General features: G+C 39.4%; 3 protein-coding genes across 3 annotated transcripts in view; 1 reads left to right on the forward strand and 2 right to left on the reverse strand.

Moving 5' to 3' along the window:
• Positions 1-2,786, reverse strand: part of pum2 (pumilio RNA-binding family member 2) — a gene marked incomplete in the record, with an annotated part of 25,328 nt that extends 22,542 nt beyond the window's left edge. The window contains 1 exon segment of the mRNA XM_024291677.2: positions 2,288-2,786.
• Positions 2,787-2,889: 103 nt separating this feature from the next.
• Positions 2,890-3,906, forward strand: LOC112158298 (rho-related GTP-binding protein RhoB). Its single transcript, XM_024291582.2, has one exon. It carries the CDS (start codon positions 3,032-3,034, stop codon positions 3,620-3,622), a length of 591 nt encoding a protein of 196 aa, XP_024147350.1. The 5' UTR covers positions 2,890-3,031; the 3' UTR covers positions 3,623-3,906.
• A 3,434-nt stretch (positions 3,907-7,340) lies between these two features.
• The window catches only part of LOC112157941 (apolipoprotein B-100), a 17,169-nt gene continuing 10,216 nt past the window's right edge, over positions 7,341-14,293 (reverse strand). The window contains exons 23-26 of the mRNA XM_024291052.2: positions 14,025-14,140; positions 13,560-13,933; positions 8,785-13,478; positions 7,341-8,699 (exon numbers count right to left, since the gene is read on the reverse strand). Coding sequence (XP_024146820.1) covers positions 7,581-8,699; positions 8,785-13,478; positions 13,560-13,933; positions 14,025-14,140 — 6,303 coding nt within the window. The 3' untranslated portion in view covers positions 7,341-7,580. The remainder of the gene's footprint in view (positions 8,700-8,784; positions 13,479-13,559; positions 13,934-14,024; positions 14,141-14,293) is intronic.

Consider the following 14,293-nt stretch of genomic DNA (forward strand, 5'->3'; position numbering starts at 1 on the left):
TCACAACTAGTGCTGCCACAAACGAGTATTTTAATAGTCGACTAATCAAGGATTACTTTTTCAGATTAGTCGACTAATCGGGTCATGCGCAAACTAGATGTGAAACACTCATCGTTAACTTTAAGCTAACTAAAACCTAGATATATAGTATAACCTGCGATAGTGTTAGTATGAATGCTGTAAGCTGAAATTGCCGCTGAAGATTGTGGTGCTGATAGCAGAAATTTAGCGCTAAAAATGCATGAAGCTGAAAGCCAGCTAAAATATTAGTTAAATGATAAATTAGCCTAAAAAAACAGAAAAAGCCTACGGTAAATAAGCCAAATTGCTAGCATGTAGCAGAAATTGCTAACCTCCAAATTAGCCTATTAAAGGGAAAAATTCCTAAATGAACCAAAACAGCTAGCATGCAGCTGAAATATAAGCTAAACTGCAAAATAGCCTAAAAAAACTGAAAAAAATTCCTAAATTAGCCAAAATAGCTAGCATGTAGCTAAAATATTAGCTAAACTCCAAAACAGCCTAAAAAATCTTTATAAATGCCTAAATAGTCCAAAAGGCTAGCAGAATGCTATAGTAACTTTGAAATTTACGACACTTTGACTCCATATAATATAAAGTAACGACTAATCAACTATTAATTATTATTGTCGACAATTTTAATAGTCGATTAGTCAACTAATTGCAGCAGCCCTACTCACAACCTCAACATAACGTTAGCGATGCAACAAAAATATTGAGTTTTACAGTTTCACAGATTTGAAGCAGATGCCGGGTCAGACAAGGAAAACAAAGACGTTAATGGATCTAGTCGTCAATAGAAAGGAGCAGAGCTGGGAACTTGTACGTCACACCTATACACTTTTCCCACCTTTTTTTATATTTGTTTTTTTCCCTTTTAGACAACAATTTGAATAAAGAAATGTTCAAAAATCCAATTTTACGCTTAATTTCCTTTAAATTTTAACATGTTAAAACACAATTTCTCATCAGAATGGGTTTTTATGAGTTCTACTACTAATAATGTAGCACTTTTGCGTGCGATTCATCATGTTTTTAGCAGGAAAGTTGTTTTTTTTAATTAAAAAATGATTAAATTCTAGGTTAAAAAACAAAACTATTTACATAAAATGCAGTGTAAAATGGAAAGTCTGCTTTATGGGAAGCTTATATTGTAGTTCTATTGAAAGATTCCCTCAAAATAATGTGTTTTCGGGATAATCATTTCTTTTTAAGCAGCTAACAATTACCCAATGTGCGTTTCTGGTTTTTGTGTGTAAATTTTTATTTAGATAACCGACTTTTAACCATCAAAATTTCACAATAAAATACCTCAGTAATTATAAAGTTTAGTCATCTTCACGACAAAACTTGTTGGTGTGATTTACAATTAAAAGAAATTATGTAGTATTAGCTAAAAAAAAAAACAGATAATAAACTGCAAATCTAACATTATGATAGTAACGATATTTAGCTAATTGTGGCCACGATAAAACATGGAAATGTTTTCTCTTAAAATAAGTTATTTTAGGAGGAAAAACTCGATATTAATCATTTTTGTATAATTTCAAAACATATGTATGAAAATTAAACCAAAAAAGCTAAAATTAAGCGTTTAATGTCGGGTTAAATCAAAGTACAAACCTTTACCAAGCTTGCTAGCAAGCCCGCTGCTAATGAGCAAGCTAAGTTAGCAGCGATAACTAATTTTCAGGAAAAATAAAGATTATTGTTACAAACTGAGTGGCAGTTATCACTAGTGTATCGAATTAACTTTGTTTAATTCCACCGGTTAAAAAGTGCAAAACATGTTCACGACAATGGACATCATTAAGGAGTTCGCCTTCGCAACATCCATGGCTAACCGGCTAATGCTAAGGAAAGCGGGCCTGTTGTGTTTGTTATTGGTTTGTTACAGCAGCCGTCAAATTCACTTCGGTAATTAAACAATGTTCACCGGCAAGAAGTCGATATTTTAAATGAATTGCTAAATAGCTTGTAAACATTTGTGCTTTTCCGTAACTCTGTCAATTACATACAAATATGTTCAACAGCCCAAACAACCCATGTCAGCTAAAATAGAAGCTAATTGCTGTTTTGAGAGCTAAAACATCAGCCAAACACTCAGCGGCTAAACAACATGGCCCCCCTCAAGTTCCAAATAGAGGGGCCTTAACCGCTAAACAAAAGGGGAAAATATTCATCTTGCGGTAAACTGCCCTCAAATGAGTCGTCTGGGAGCGTCTGTGTTGGTATCATGAGGACAAAAGGGGGAAAAAATACTCACGCCTTTTTGTATCGAGAGAGGATCTGTGCTCGCTGCACACCGACAACCCTATTCTATATTGTTTTGTTTCCTTGGAGTGCGGTGATTTAGCTTCAGCTAAGCGCTTTTGGCGTCGCTGGTGCCCCCTCCCTGTAAATAGAGCGAACTACGTGGACGTACGTCTGACAAAGCTAATGTAAATCTATTTTATTTTTTATTTTTAGAGGGTATATCTTGTGTTGCCAAACGCATATTGGCTACATTAAAAAAAAAAAAAAAACTCAGGAAAAGTGTTACCAATAATGATTTATTTATTTATTTTTTTAGAGCTGATAAAGTTTTCTTTGGGTCTATTATATGTATTTATTATTATTATTATTATTAATGATAAAATATATAAATAAACATTTTAAATTTCGCTTTATTTAATAGTTTTGGGTTATTTTTAAAAGCCGGTAGTCTATTGACTACACCGGCAGTGGTATGGTCCGTCTTGTCTTAGGACACGCCCCTTCCCCAAAAGGAGCCAATCATCTTCCTCCATTCAGAGTGTGATCTCACCTCCCTATTTCCAATTGGATTGCTATATTTAGGAACCCTCTCAGGCTTTATAAAAGCACCCGGATGGCTGGGAGTTTTTAATGTTGTGTTTCTCGTTAAACTGGTCAGATTTTGCCTACTAAAGAGTAAAAAAGAGAAAGCAGAAGAAGACCACGTCAGTGTTTTTGGATGATCCGCCCGTGGAGGACCTCCTAAAAGGCAGGAATGGCAGACATACGGAAGAAGCTGGTGGTGGTCGGGGATGGCGCGTGCGGGAAAACGTGTCTGCTTATTGTGTTCAGCCGAGACGAGTTCCCCGAAGTGTACGTCCCGACTGTGTTTGAGACGTACGTGGCAGACATTGAGGTGGACACCAAGCAGGTCCAGCTGGCTTTGTGGGACACGGCCGGACAGGAAGACTACGACCGCCTGCGCCCCCTCTCCTACCCGGACACTGATGTCATCCTCATGTGCTTCTCCGTGGACAGCCCGGATTCGCTGCAAAACATCCCCGAAAAGTGGGTCCCCGAGGTGAAACACTTCTGCCCGAACGTGCCGATTATTCTGGTGGGCAACAAAAAGGACCTGCGCAACGACGAGAACACCAAGAACGAGCTGTCCCGCTTGAAGATGGAGCCCGTGAAGGCGGAGGACGGCCGCGCCATGGCCGCGCGCATCGGCGCCTATGACTATTTGGAGTGCTCCGCCAAAACCAAAGAGGGGATCTGGGAGGTTTTCGAAACGGCAACGCGAGCGGCCTTGCAAAAGCGGAGAACACCTGGAGACGGTTGCCTCAAATGCTGCGTTTTAATGTGAATCATCCTCCCATCCGCGCGCTGAGGCGTCCGGACACGTGTGGGCATGGTTTGGGCACTCCCCTGGAGCCATACGCCCTCGATTGAACCACACACACTACAAGCAGACTTTTTTTCCACATTTTTCCCCGAGAACACTTGAATATCATCTGATTTTTGTTGTTTTTTGTGAGTCACATGATCACAGTCTGACTGGTGGAGGGGGTGAAAAGAAATCTGAGCCACCTCCCATGTGGACACGTCCTTGCCAAAGGCCTGAGTCTGGATAGGTCACTATATGTGGACTTTAAAAAGACAAAAAAAAAAGCATTAATTAATTTATTACCAGTTTGTGTTATAACATTTTTGTGAACCTGCGGTGTTTGGACACTACAATAATTCATAAATATTGGTGGAGATAGTGCTAGGTGAAGTTTTTTCTACATTTTACTAGACAAGCTTATGTTTACAGTTCAAAAACCATATTTGTATTTTAAAAAAAGTTTAGTTTTTACACATAAAATGAAAGTCACATCCCAGAGTTCCCAGCTTGCCTTCATAAAAAGGGCTAACGTTTTGATAGACCTTTGAAAGTACTTTTGTTTTCACCTGTTGCACAGTATTTTATAGAGAAAGTTATGAGAAGGTTATGAATTTTCTATTTTATTAAAGTAATGAAGAGAGGCGGGTTGCATGGTTTGGCTCTGGGTGACTATTCACATGTAATTTTCTAAATATGTGTGGAAAAAGTAAGTTTTTTTTAGACGCGAAGATGCCTGATGGGAGGACATTAGATCCATCACTGTATGTTTTTTACCCAAACCTACTTGCACCCACTTTTAACAAAAGGCTTCTTGAATGTAAATGTGGTCCATTACTGACACAGTAAAAGACAGTTACTGAAATTGTATTAACCCTTTAACTTCCCCCCAAAAAATCATTTTTTTTCTGCTGCTTATTGCTTTGGTACGGAGCACCTAAAGAGACATAACAGTAAACTGAATATATATATATATTTAAATACTTTGAAGTTCCGTTAAAAAATAAATGAATAATAAAAAAGTTCCCGTTACTAATCAAAACTTGTTTTTCTAAAAATTAAAGTAGCAAAAAATTAAAAAAATCGTATTAGTGACTGGTGCACACCAACTTTTTTTTTTTAAATAAGCAAACAAAAAAAGTTCTGGTTACTAATTGACACATCCGTTACCAACTACTATTATTTTTTTATTATTATTTCAATTTTTGGAAAAAAAAATTATACTTAATTTTTTTCTCTCCAATGTCCCTTTAGGAGCTCCGTACCTGGAGTACTACACAAAATCAATATTTTTTAAAACATGTTTTCTAAACATTTCCCAGGCAGTTAAAGGGTTAATTCACTGCAACGATGAATGTACTTACTTTTGGCTCGTTTATTCTTAAAGGAAATAACTTAATAGGAACAGATGTGTTTAACGTGCTCTTACGTGGCTGCACAAATGTCTTGTGTAACCATCCTGTTGCATGCTGGTGGGAGTGTTTGCCGAATGGACATCGGTTCCTGACACTGTTGCTACATGGTGATCTGTTGTAAAAGCCCGGTGGATTTACTGTTCTGTTCCTCGTACAAAGAAAGTATTTTTGAATGTGTACTTAAAAACAAGCAAAAAAAAAAGAAAAACCTAACAGTCGGTAATGAAGTTACTTTAAGTTAAAAAGTGCATTTTGAACAAATCCAGGCAGAGTTGGAGTGGTATAAAAGTCACATTCCTGTCTGCCTTCTGTTGCTAGGCTTTGTGCTGACTTACAGGATGGGAATGCATTGTGCTGGACTTTTTATATTGTCACAGTGGCCCCACTTGTGCCTCTGATTTACAGTGTTCTGACACTGCTTGCTGCAGGTTTCCTCTTCTTATTTTGAGTAAAACATGGAGAGGACTGTGCCAAAATTTGTCCTCTTGGTTACTGTTGTGAAATGGTTCTGAAATGGTACCACAAGGGAAGAACTGCTACTGCTCTGAAAATGCCAATAAAATCATGTTTACATGTTTGTCCACATTCCTTTGCTTAAGTCTTTTTTTTCCCCCATAAAGGCGAGGGGTATTTTTGTAATTTATCCTCTCAGTAAAGATCTATTTGAATATTTCAGATTATTTATATAGCTAAAGTGGCTGTGTCAACTATATATTAAGAAAGCACTAGGGGGTTGTGCTTTTATTACATTTAAATCGAGTGTCAAAGTCAAGACCCCGGCCCTCCAGATCATTTTAATTTTTTTGTTATTAATGCCCTGATGTTATCTTGGGCTCATTTTTAACTACCATCATTTTGACAAAATATATTTTTAAGGAGAGTAAAATATTGAAAGTTATTTATGGTTTAAATTCATTTATTCTGGATTAATATTTCTGCATTTTTATTATTCATAATTATGTTAAAAAGTTATGGTTTTAAAATTTTTAAAACTGCTAGCTTTTTGGACTATTTTGTCATTTACTAAGATTTTCTAGGCTAATTTGTAGTTTAGCTAATATTTAAGCTACATGATAGCTTTTTTTGGCCAATTGGAGCTTTTAAAATTTTTTTTAGGCTGTTTCAGAGCTAGGCTAGTATTTACATGCTAGCTGTTTTGGCTAATTTAGTCTTTTTACGTTTTTTAGGCTATTTTGAAGTTTAGCTATTTTTCAACTACATGCTAGCTTTTTGGCTAATTTGGTCTTTTTTCGGTTTTTTAGGCTATTTTGAAGTTTAGCTATTTTTCAACTACATGCTAGCTGTTTTAGCTAATTTAGTAATTTTTCCGTTTTTTAGGCTTTTTTGAAGTTTAGCTATTTTTCAGCTGCATGCTAGCTGTTTTGGCAAAAAAAAAAAAAAAATAGGCTAATTTGGCATTTAGCTAATATCTTAGCTGGCTCATAGCTTCAGGGTTTTCAGCTATCAACTTTGGCGTTCTCAGCTATCATCTTTGGCGTTTTTAGCTATTATTTTCAGCATCTTCAGTGGCCAAATTCAGCTTACAGCATTCCCACCAGGGAACAGGTAATGAAAATGTATGCCTTTAAAGTTTTAAATATGTGGTTTTTGAGCGTTCCATAAATGTTTATCCTGTTCAATCTAAGGTGTGTTTGGATTTTGGCCCCTTGTGCAATTTAGTTTCACACCCCTAAACAGTATAAAGTTTTTTTTATTTTTTTTATTTTAGTCAGTGATGAGATTAATATAAAAAGCCATATTTTAGAACATTCTGACTATAAAGATAAAAATGTCCACAATTTGGATTTTATCTCAATAGGTGAACAGTTAATAGTAATTAAAAAAGTGATAAGTATCTCAATCATTCTATGAGAAAACTTTGTTGTATTTTTCTGGTGTTTTTTTCCATGTGTCCCTATGGTAACAAGGGTGTTGGTTTTTTTTACAATACGTCACTGCCTAAATGATGTAAGAGCTGTAACTGGAAAGTGAGTCATTCTCTAAAACAAGAAGTTGCAAATAGGACATTTTTGTGTCAGCTTCATTGTTAACACACAACCTTGCTGTTCTGTGCACCAACTATCTTTGTTTAACGATAAGAAAGTTGGTGTGTCACAAGAACTATTTTTAACTTAGACTTCACAATGACTAATAGCTATTTGGTTCTATTGTGTTCAGCAGGTTTTTTAAGAGGCACTCTTATTTGGTTTAGAGGTGGAACAAATCCTTTAAATCCATTGTCAGAAAATTAGTTTCAACTATTAATATAAACACTTAGACTTTTATGCAGTAAAAACTTATTTTATTGATACCCAGAGAGGTTTTTAAATAGTACAAGACAAAGAAAACACATGAGGGTGAAAAGAATTGTTAGTCTGCAGTGACACAATGAACAAAATTATGTGGAGTAATGGTACAGAAACAACAAAAGGATGTACATTTTCTTAGCTTTCTTTATTGTTGTGGTGTTGGTTGCAAAGAAATTGATTAACACTATGTTGTATTTTTTAAAGTGTCAGGATCCTTTAGTTGAATCTGGCAGCAAGTGGTAAAGGAATGTCAACATCTATCTGTCTGTCAGTGACTTTAACGTACGATTTAACACTCTTGGTTGTTTCTTTGAGAGCTCTGATGACATTGTTGTGGAAAGAATTCAAGCGTTTCACAGATAAATCAATCCAGGACTGGATGTCAGATCTTAGCTGTTCGGTGGACACGTCTTCCACAATGCTGTAGATTTTATCAGACACAGCTGTGAGGTATTCCAGAATGATTCTGTGAATTTCTCTCAGCTGCTCTGCAACGTCGGCAAAAATCTGGGAGTTCATCGCATCGCTGATCACTTCGTCGAAAAATTTGGAGAGACTCTCTGCACTGAGAGATCTAAGAGATTGAAGAAACCTCTCGCTATGTGCAACTGTGAACTGCACGGATGCATAGAGTTTCTTCAAAATGTCCTCAAGTGAGATGTCACCAAGTTTCCTCACTGCAATGATGATCTGGTCTTGGATTTCCCTCAAAGCTAGCAACAAGTCATCAAGAAGCTCTTTACCACTGATGATGCGGTCAGATCCAGGAAAGACAAATTGAATGGCTTGGAATTCGTCGAGGACATCTCCAAACATAGTGGCAAAGTACCCTGGGATCTTTTGAACAGCCTCTTCAGAAACATCAGCAACAAAAGCACTAAACTCTTTGTAAACCTGCAGACCAGAGAGCTTCTGTTCATAGCCAGGAATCTGGAATTTGGTTTCTCTGAGGAATTTCACAACAGCGTTAAGGAAAAGTTTAACTTTCTTTTGATATTCTTTCAGAATTACAATGGTTCTATCTGCGGCAGTGGTCATAACCTCAGAGATATCTGATGCCATTATGCTCTCAACAGCCCTGTTGAACAAAACTTTCCCCTGCTTCTTCACTTTTTCTAAAGAGTTTTTGAGGCCTCTGAATTGCTTGCTGACTTTGTTGTAAGCTCTGACTCCAGCATCAGACAGCACGCTCATGGCTGGGGCTACTTGTTTCTTCAATCCTAGCATCATCTCATAGGGCATCTCCATATTCCAGGTTGCCTGAAGGTTCAGCTTGTTCGAGTCCATCACTGACACCTTGAGGCCAACGATATCGACATCCTTCGTCAGGTCAGTCTGTTAAAGGTAAACAAAAAAGGGAATTAGAACATCAAAACTGTTAGCTGGTAAAAGATGAGTGGTAAAACTACTGGTTTCTTACCGGATATTGACCGTACACTCTTGCTTTCATTTGGGCGAGCCGCTTGGTTTGCACCTGAACAGCAATGAGACCTGCAGATGGCGTGGACATGGAGACGACAAGGCCTTTCACTGGATTTCCAGTAATCTCCTGGTTGATTTCCACAGTCTGGGAAGGTAGATTCAGTCGTCCTGTATTGATGATGGAGGCATCTACAGTCTCATAGTTTAGGGCGATGTTGCTCTTGTGGCTTCCCTCCAGGACTGAGTGGGAAATAGCAAGGATGGAGTCCATTTTAAATTCACCCGCTGTGTTCATGTTGGTCTTGCCTTCAATTTTTCCAACCAAGAGGTTAAACGGAGAGGAGGAGGAGGCATCGAATCTGGCAGAGAGGCCGTCCTGGTTAAGAATGCTGGCATCAGTTTTGAGATCGATAACTGCAGTCTTGATGAAACCCTCATAAATCAGATCGCCCATTACTGGAATCTTGATTGTTTGAATTCTGGGTATGGAAATCCTTGGAATTCTGATTTTGCTGAGAGCAGATGAGACATCTTGAGAAGACAATGTTACAATTCTTGGAACTGGCAAGGGGATTTGGAATGAAGACAAGTCATAATCAATCACTGGAACTTTATAGGCAGGAACTGTAATGGTTTCTGGGACCTGAGAACTGTATTTTTCATACTGAACCTTTGCTTTGTCGTAGGATGAACCAAGAGTGGCAGCAAACTTTTCCTTGCCAGCAATGACTTTCTCGCGTAGTGCTTTGAGATTGCTGTTAATGGCCTGAACGACTGGACCCACATTAATTTGGATCACCTCAGGGTTTTTGATGTACTTGAGGTTGGAATTCATCTCATATGTCTGCTGAGTTGTGATCAGGTAATAATCTAAACCAGCATCTTCCCACAGGGAAAAGCTCTCCACTCTTGGTGTCTTCATGCCGACCAGAGGCAGCGTCATTTCAGGGATGGTGATAGTTTGCCTCAGCAGTTCAAGATCTGCTTCTGCATTGATTTGGGAAAGCATATTAACTTCTTTATCAAGGTTTTCCAGTGAGAATAGATGGGAATATTTGTACTGGTTGAATCTTGCCAGCCCTGTCCAGCTTGCTTGCTGCACATCAGAGTTCAGAGTGAAAACCATGTCATTCTGGAGGTTTACTTTGCCTGACAGCTTGAATGGAAGAATAAACTTGGCATCCCCCTTGTTTTTGGTGTCAAATGAAAGCTCTGTAGGTGTGATTAGAGCAAGAAGAGAACTTGAGAGCTTTCCTTCAACCTGACCCACCAGCTGGGATTCGTGAGAGGCAGTGACGTCAATTCTCATGTCTTCAGCTTTAGCCTCAAGCTTAACCTCGGTGACACTGTCCCTCCAAAAAGGTGTTTCAGTTTCCATCTTGGCCTCAACAATGAAATGACGGAAAATGCATGCATCAACGAGAAGATTTTCCTCCAATTTTAGGAACTTGCTGTTAGTGTCTCCACTGAAGGTCAGTTTGGTTGTGTGCAGATCCATGACCACCTCCATATCACTCTTGTGGGTTATCTCATCAGAAAAGTCTTGAATGGAATATTTCTCTCGAGCCACATTGGTTAAGGTCAGACGGGCTGTGCCTGCTTCAAGCCCAAAGACAGTCTTCTGAAATATCATTCCATCACTGCCTGTCCTGAGAGGTGCCATGTTGAAATCATGTCTACAAGCGGTCTCCACTGAGGCAAAAATACCATTTCTCATGGCAAAGAATGCATTGTTCAAAAACTCTCCATTATAAAGCTCAGTGTTGACTTTAGCAGTGGTGTTGGCAGAAGCTTGGGCTGACAGGCCGTAGAGATTCATCACTCCCTTGTGGTTTAGAGTAAAGGATGACTGGGCAACATCGACACTCTCAGAGATGGACAGGTGCCTCATTTTGGGCAAAGCAAAGTGTGCCGTGGCATCCACAGTGTAGTCAAGGACTTTCAAAGTAGACTGAGCTTTTGATTTGAGGTTCATTTTAAACTCTGGTGTGATGGATATGGTTGTCACGTTCTCCATGTCAGCAGTGGTACTGAGTTTGTAATGAGGAGAAGTAATTTTGAACTCACCATAAAGTTTTCCAAAGCAGGGGATCTTACTCATCTCTGCCACTTTCTCCTTGAGCTCCGTGGTTAAGGTGTCATAATCAAAGGATTTGATTTTCTGGATCAGTCTTGTGAAATAGTCACTTATGTCATCAAGCAGCAGCTTGAAGTCAAAGGAATATAGCTCATTCAGCAGTTCCTGAACTGGGATCTTAACTTTTTCCACCAATGGCTGGATGTCAATGCTTTTGAGAGAATCAAATATTTGCTGGATCTTCTCCCTGACCTGATACTGCTTCATAATTTTAACTACCTCATCCATGAGTTCTCCAACAATTTTTTCAACCTCATAGTTGGAAAGAAATTCTTCTAACTTGGAATAAATCGCATTCAACCTGCTGGAAATGTTGCAATTCTTGATTGCGGCCTGAATTTTGTCCTTGATAGATTTCAGGAAACTGATGACTTTGTTGGTTGGGAACCTTATTGTGAGGTTTGTGATGAACTTCTCCACTGGCTTGAGGAACATTTTTACATCTTGGACCAAAAGATTGAAGTCAAAGTTGTCCACTACTTCTTTCAGTTCTGCAACCTTGCTGTTGAACTTGACAGTGATGCCATACTTTGAGTCAAAGTTTTTGAACATGTCAATGCTACTGTCCATCAGAGTCATCAAAGTGACTTTCATCTTTTCAATGACTGCCGGCAGATGTTCAACAAAGGGAATCTGGAGGAAGTGACTGTCGCTGTTCTTGTCATACTTCACAAATCCAGAGATGATGTAATCTTGACTTGCATCACTGAACAAGGGGGTTGAGACCACTCCTTTCATTTCAACGCCCATTTTTTCAGCATTGTTGTATGCGGTCATCTCTTCATCAAAGGCATGGTCGTTTACTTTGGTTGTCATCTTCAGTGTTACACTTTGCTTTTGGAGGCTCAGGTTGGTGTTGAATTTGTTGTCCACGTTGGTCTTGATGGTTTGTCTGCCCTCCATTTCATGGGTGGTTGAGGCTCTATACTCAAATGACTCTGTGAACAACGTGGGCTCTGCTTTTAGGAGAAACTTGCTGTAAACTTCACCACTATGTTTTCCAAACAGATACACTGCACCATTGGAGTTGAAAATGGCATCAACGTTGAGAACAAAGGGTTCAGCGGTGGTCTTGATTTTGCTGTCCAGGCGAAGAGTAGGGGAGTTGAAGTTGGCCACATTGTTGAGTTTCATGCTCAGACCAGCAATCTCCATGTCAGTAGTATGGGCAATGTGGGAGCTCAGGAGTTTTCCAACGGTATTGGTCTTTGTAGAGAAGACTGCGTCAACAAACTTGATTTCATAAGTGTGCTTGAGCTCTTCCTCAGAGTAGGCTCCCATCAGTGTTCCGGACAGTTGGATGTTGTAGGGCTGTGCGCTGAATTGTGCGTCATTTACAAAGCTAATTGCCAATACCTTGAGGTTATTTTTCATGTTAACAGAAGCAGTGTAACGCTCAACATTAATTGAAATGTCATGCATGTAGGAGTTGCTCTGGTCAAAGAAGTTGTCGGTTTTGGACTGGAGGGTTAAAGATCTCAGTGAAAGAGACATTGAATTGGTGTTCTCGGTTCTTATATCACCAAAAGATCCAACCACGTTGTTAGAGAAAACGATGCCATCTTCATTCAGCCTGAAGTTCACTCTGTTCATGCTATCCAGGTCGAAGAGGTTAGCCTTAAACATGCCATTAAAATAGACCTCTGTCTTTGCAAGGTTGCCCTCAATGTTGAGCTCAGCTTTGTTGTCTTTTATGCCTCCTTTGGTTGTAAGAGACAAAGTGGCGCCAGAGGTGTCAATTCCACCATGGAAAATGTTCTCAAATGTCAGTGGGCTGTGGTGGGCGGTTGTTGTGCAGCTGGTTGTCAGCCCATTCATGGTTAGGGTCAAGGTGGCTTTGTGAGATGCAATGCTTGAGAAGATGTTAATGGAGGCATCAGCATTGACTTCCAGCCCAGAGGGGTTCAAGGACCCAGTAAGCAGAGAGTAGACACGGTTTTTTGTGTCACCAGCTTGGTTCTCAATCCTGAGGGTGGCCTGTCCTGCAGCAGCAGACATCTCTATCTGGCTACGAACCATCTTCTCGCCTTCAGCATTGGTCACAGAGTCAGACTGGAAGGTGAGCTTGGTGTCTTTGTAACTGAGGACTATCTTGGTGGTGTGTCTGACTAGGTCACTGTTCAGGTTGGTGTTGGAATCAAACATAAATTCATCGTTTTCATAGGATACCTTAACTTTGTTTGAAAGCTTTGCTATTTTAGAGTTCACATTGAGCGTGCTCTCCATTTTTGCTTCTTTCTTTGCAGGCTCAAAGGAAAAGGTGTGAAGATAGGATGAGGTGGCATCCATGGACCCAACAGTCACACTGGCATCCGCATTAAGATCTCCAAAGAGAGTGCTGGAGTCGAGGGTGCATTGGGTGGTGATGGTTGCCGATGTGTCTAGACCCATCGATGAGGAAGCCTGAATGTTGTAGCGACCTGTTGTAAGTATGTTTTCTGTGACAGCAATGCTTTCCAGCACACTGAACCCTGTGTTAATGAGCATGTGTTTCAAGGATCCTTCCAGAATCACCTCAATGGTTTTGCCTTCTGTGTCTGTGATCGAGTATGAGCCTATAAAACAGAAAAGATAATTATATTAAAGTTTTTGCATATTTTAGAGATACTAAAAAAGTATTTATGGAAGTACTTTACCTTCTGTTGTAAAGGAGAGAACTTTGATTGGACTCTCAGCCTGGATCTTGATGTTGGCCACATAGTTGGGGGACTCGCCAGTGTTGTTACCGACTTCAATCTTTCCATTCCAGTCATAGTAGTTGCTCTCCATCTTGGCAGACATTTCCATCATTCCCAGCAGAGGCAAGGTCAGATCATACTCAGAGGGTATGGTGAATGTTGGAATTTGGAGGGCTTGAGGGGCAAGCTCCATACTCAGCTGAGGAATAGATATTTGTGGGGATGTGACCATTCGGGGAATCCTCAGCTCCTTTGACGATTTCCCTCCGAGAGGCAGCGGGATGGTCATGGTGAAGCGGTTCTGGTTGAACTTGTATTTGAGTGTGCTTTCACTGGTGAGATGTCAAAACCAAGCATATGTCACAAACATCCAAACAAACCTAATTTAATCAATTTGAACTTTTCTAGTTCGAAAACACTTACAGGTTCATGAAAAGGTTTTCAGGCATTGATGGCATTTCAACTGTAGAGATGCTGTTCCTCAGATTCTTAATGCAAGGAACATCAGTCGAGATCTTGTCAAGCCAGATGTTGCCAGCCTATAAAAAAATACAAGATTAAAGAAATTTCATTTTTTTCTTAACCCTTTATCTTCCTGCTCAACCAAATGACACTTTAACAAAGCACATTTAGAAAACATGTTTTCAAAAATATTAATTTGTGTTTAATACTCCCCATGCTAATGAGGCCCT

The sequence above is a fragment of the Oryzias melastigma genome, linkage group LG24 (assembly GCF_002922805.2).
Source record: "Oryzias melastigma strain HK-1 linkage group LG24, ASM292280v2, whole genome shotgun sequence".
NCBI lineage: Eukaryota > Metazoa > Chordata > Actinopteri > Beloniformes > Adrianichthyidae > Oryzias > Oryzias melastigma.

Coding starts and splice junctions, on each gene's coding strand:
- LOC112158298 (XM_024291582.2), top strand. CDS start 3,032: ATGGCAGACATACGGAAGAAGCTGGTGGTGGTCGGGGATGGCGCGTGC.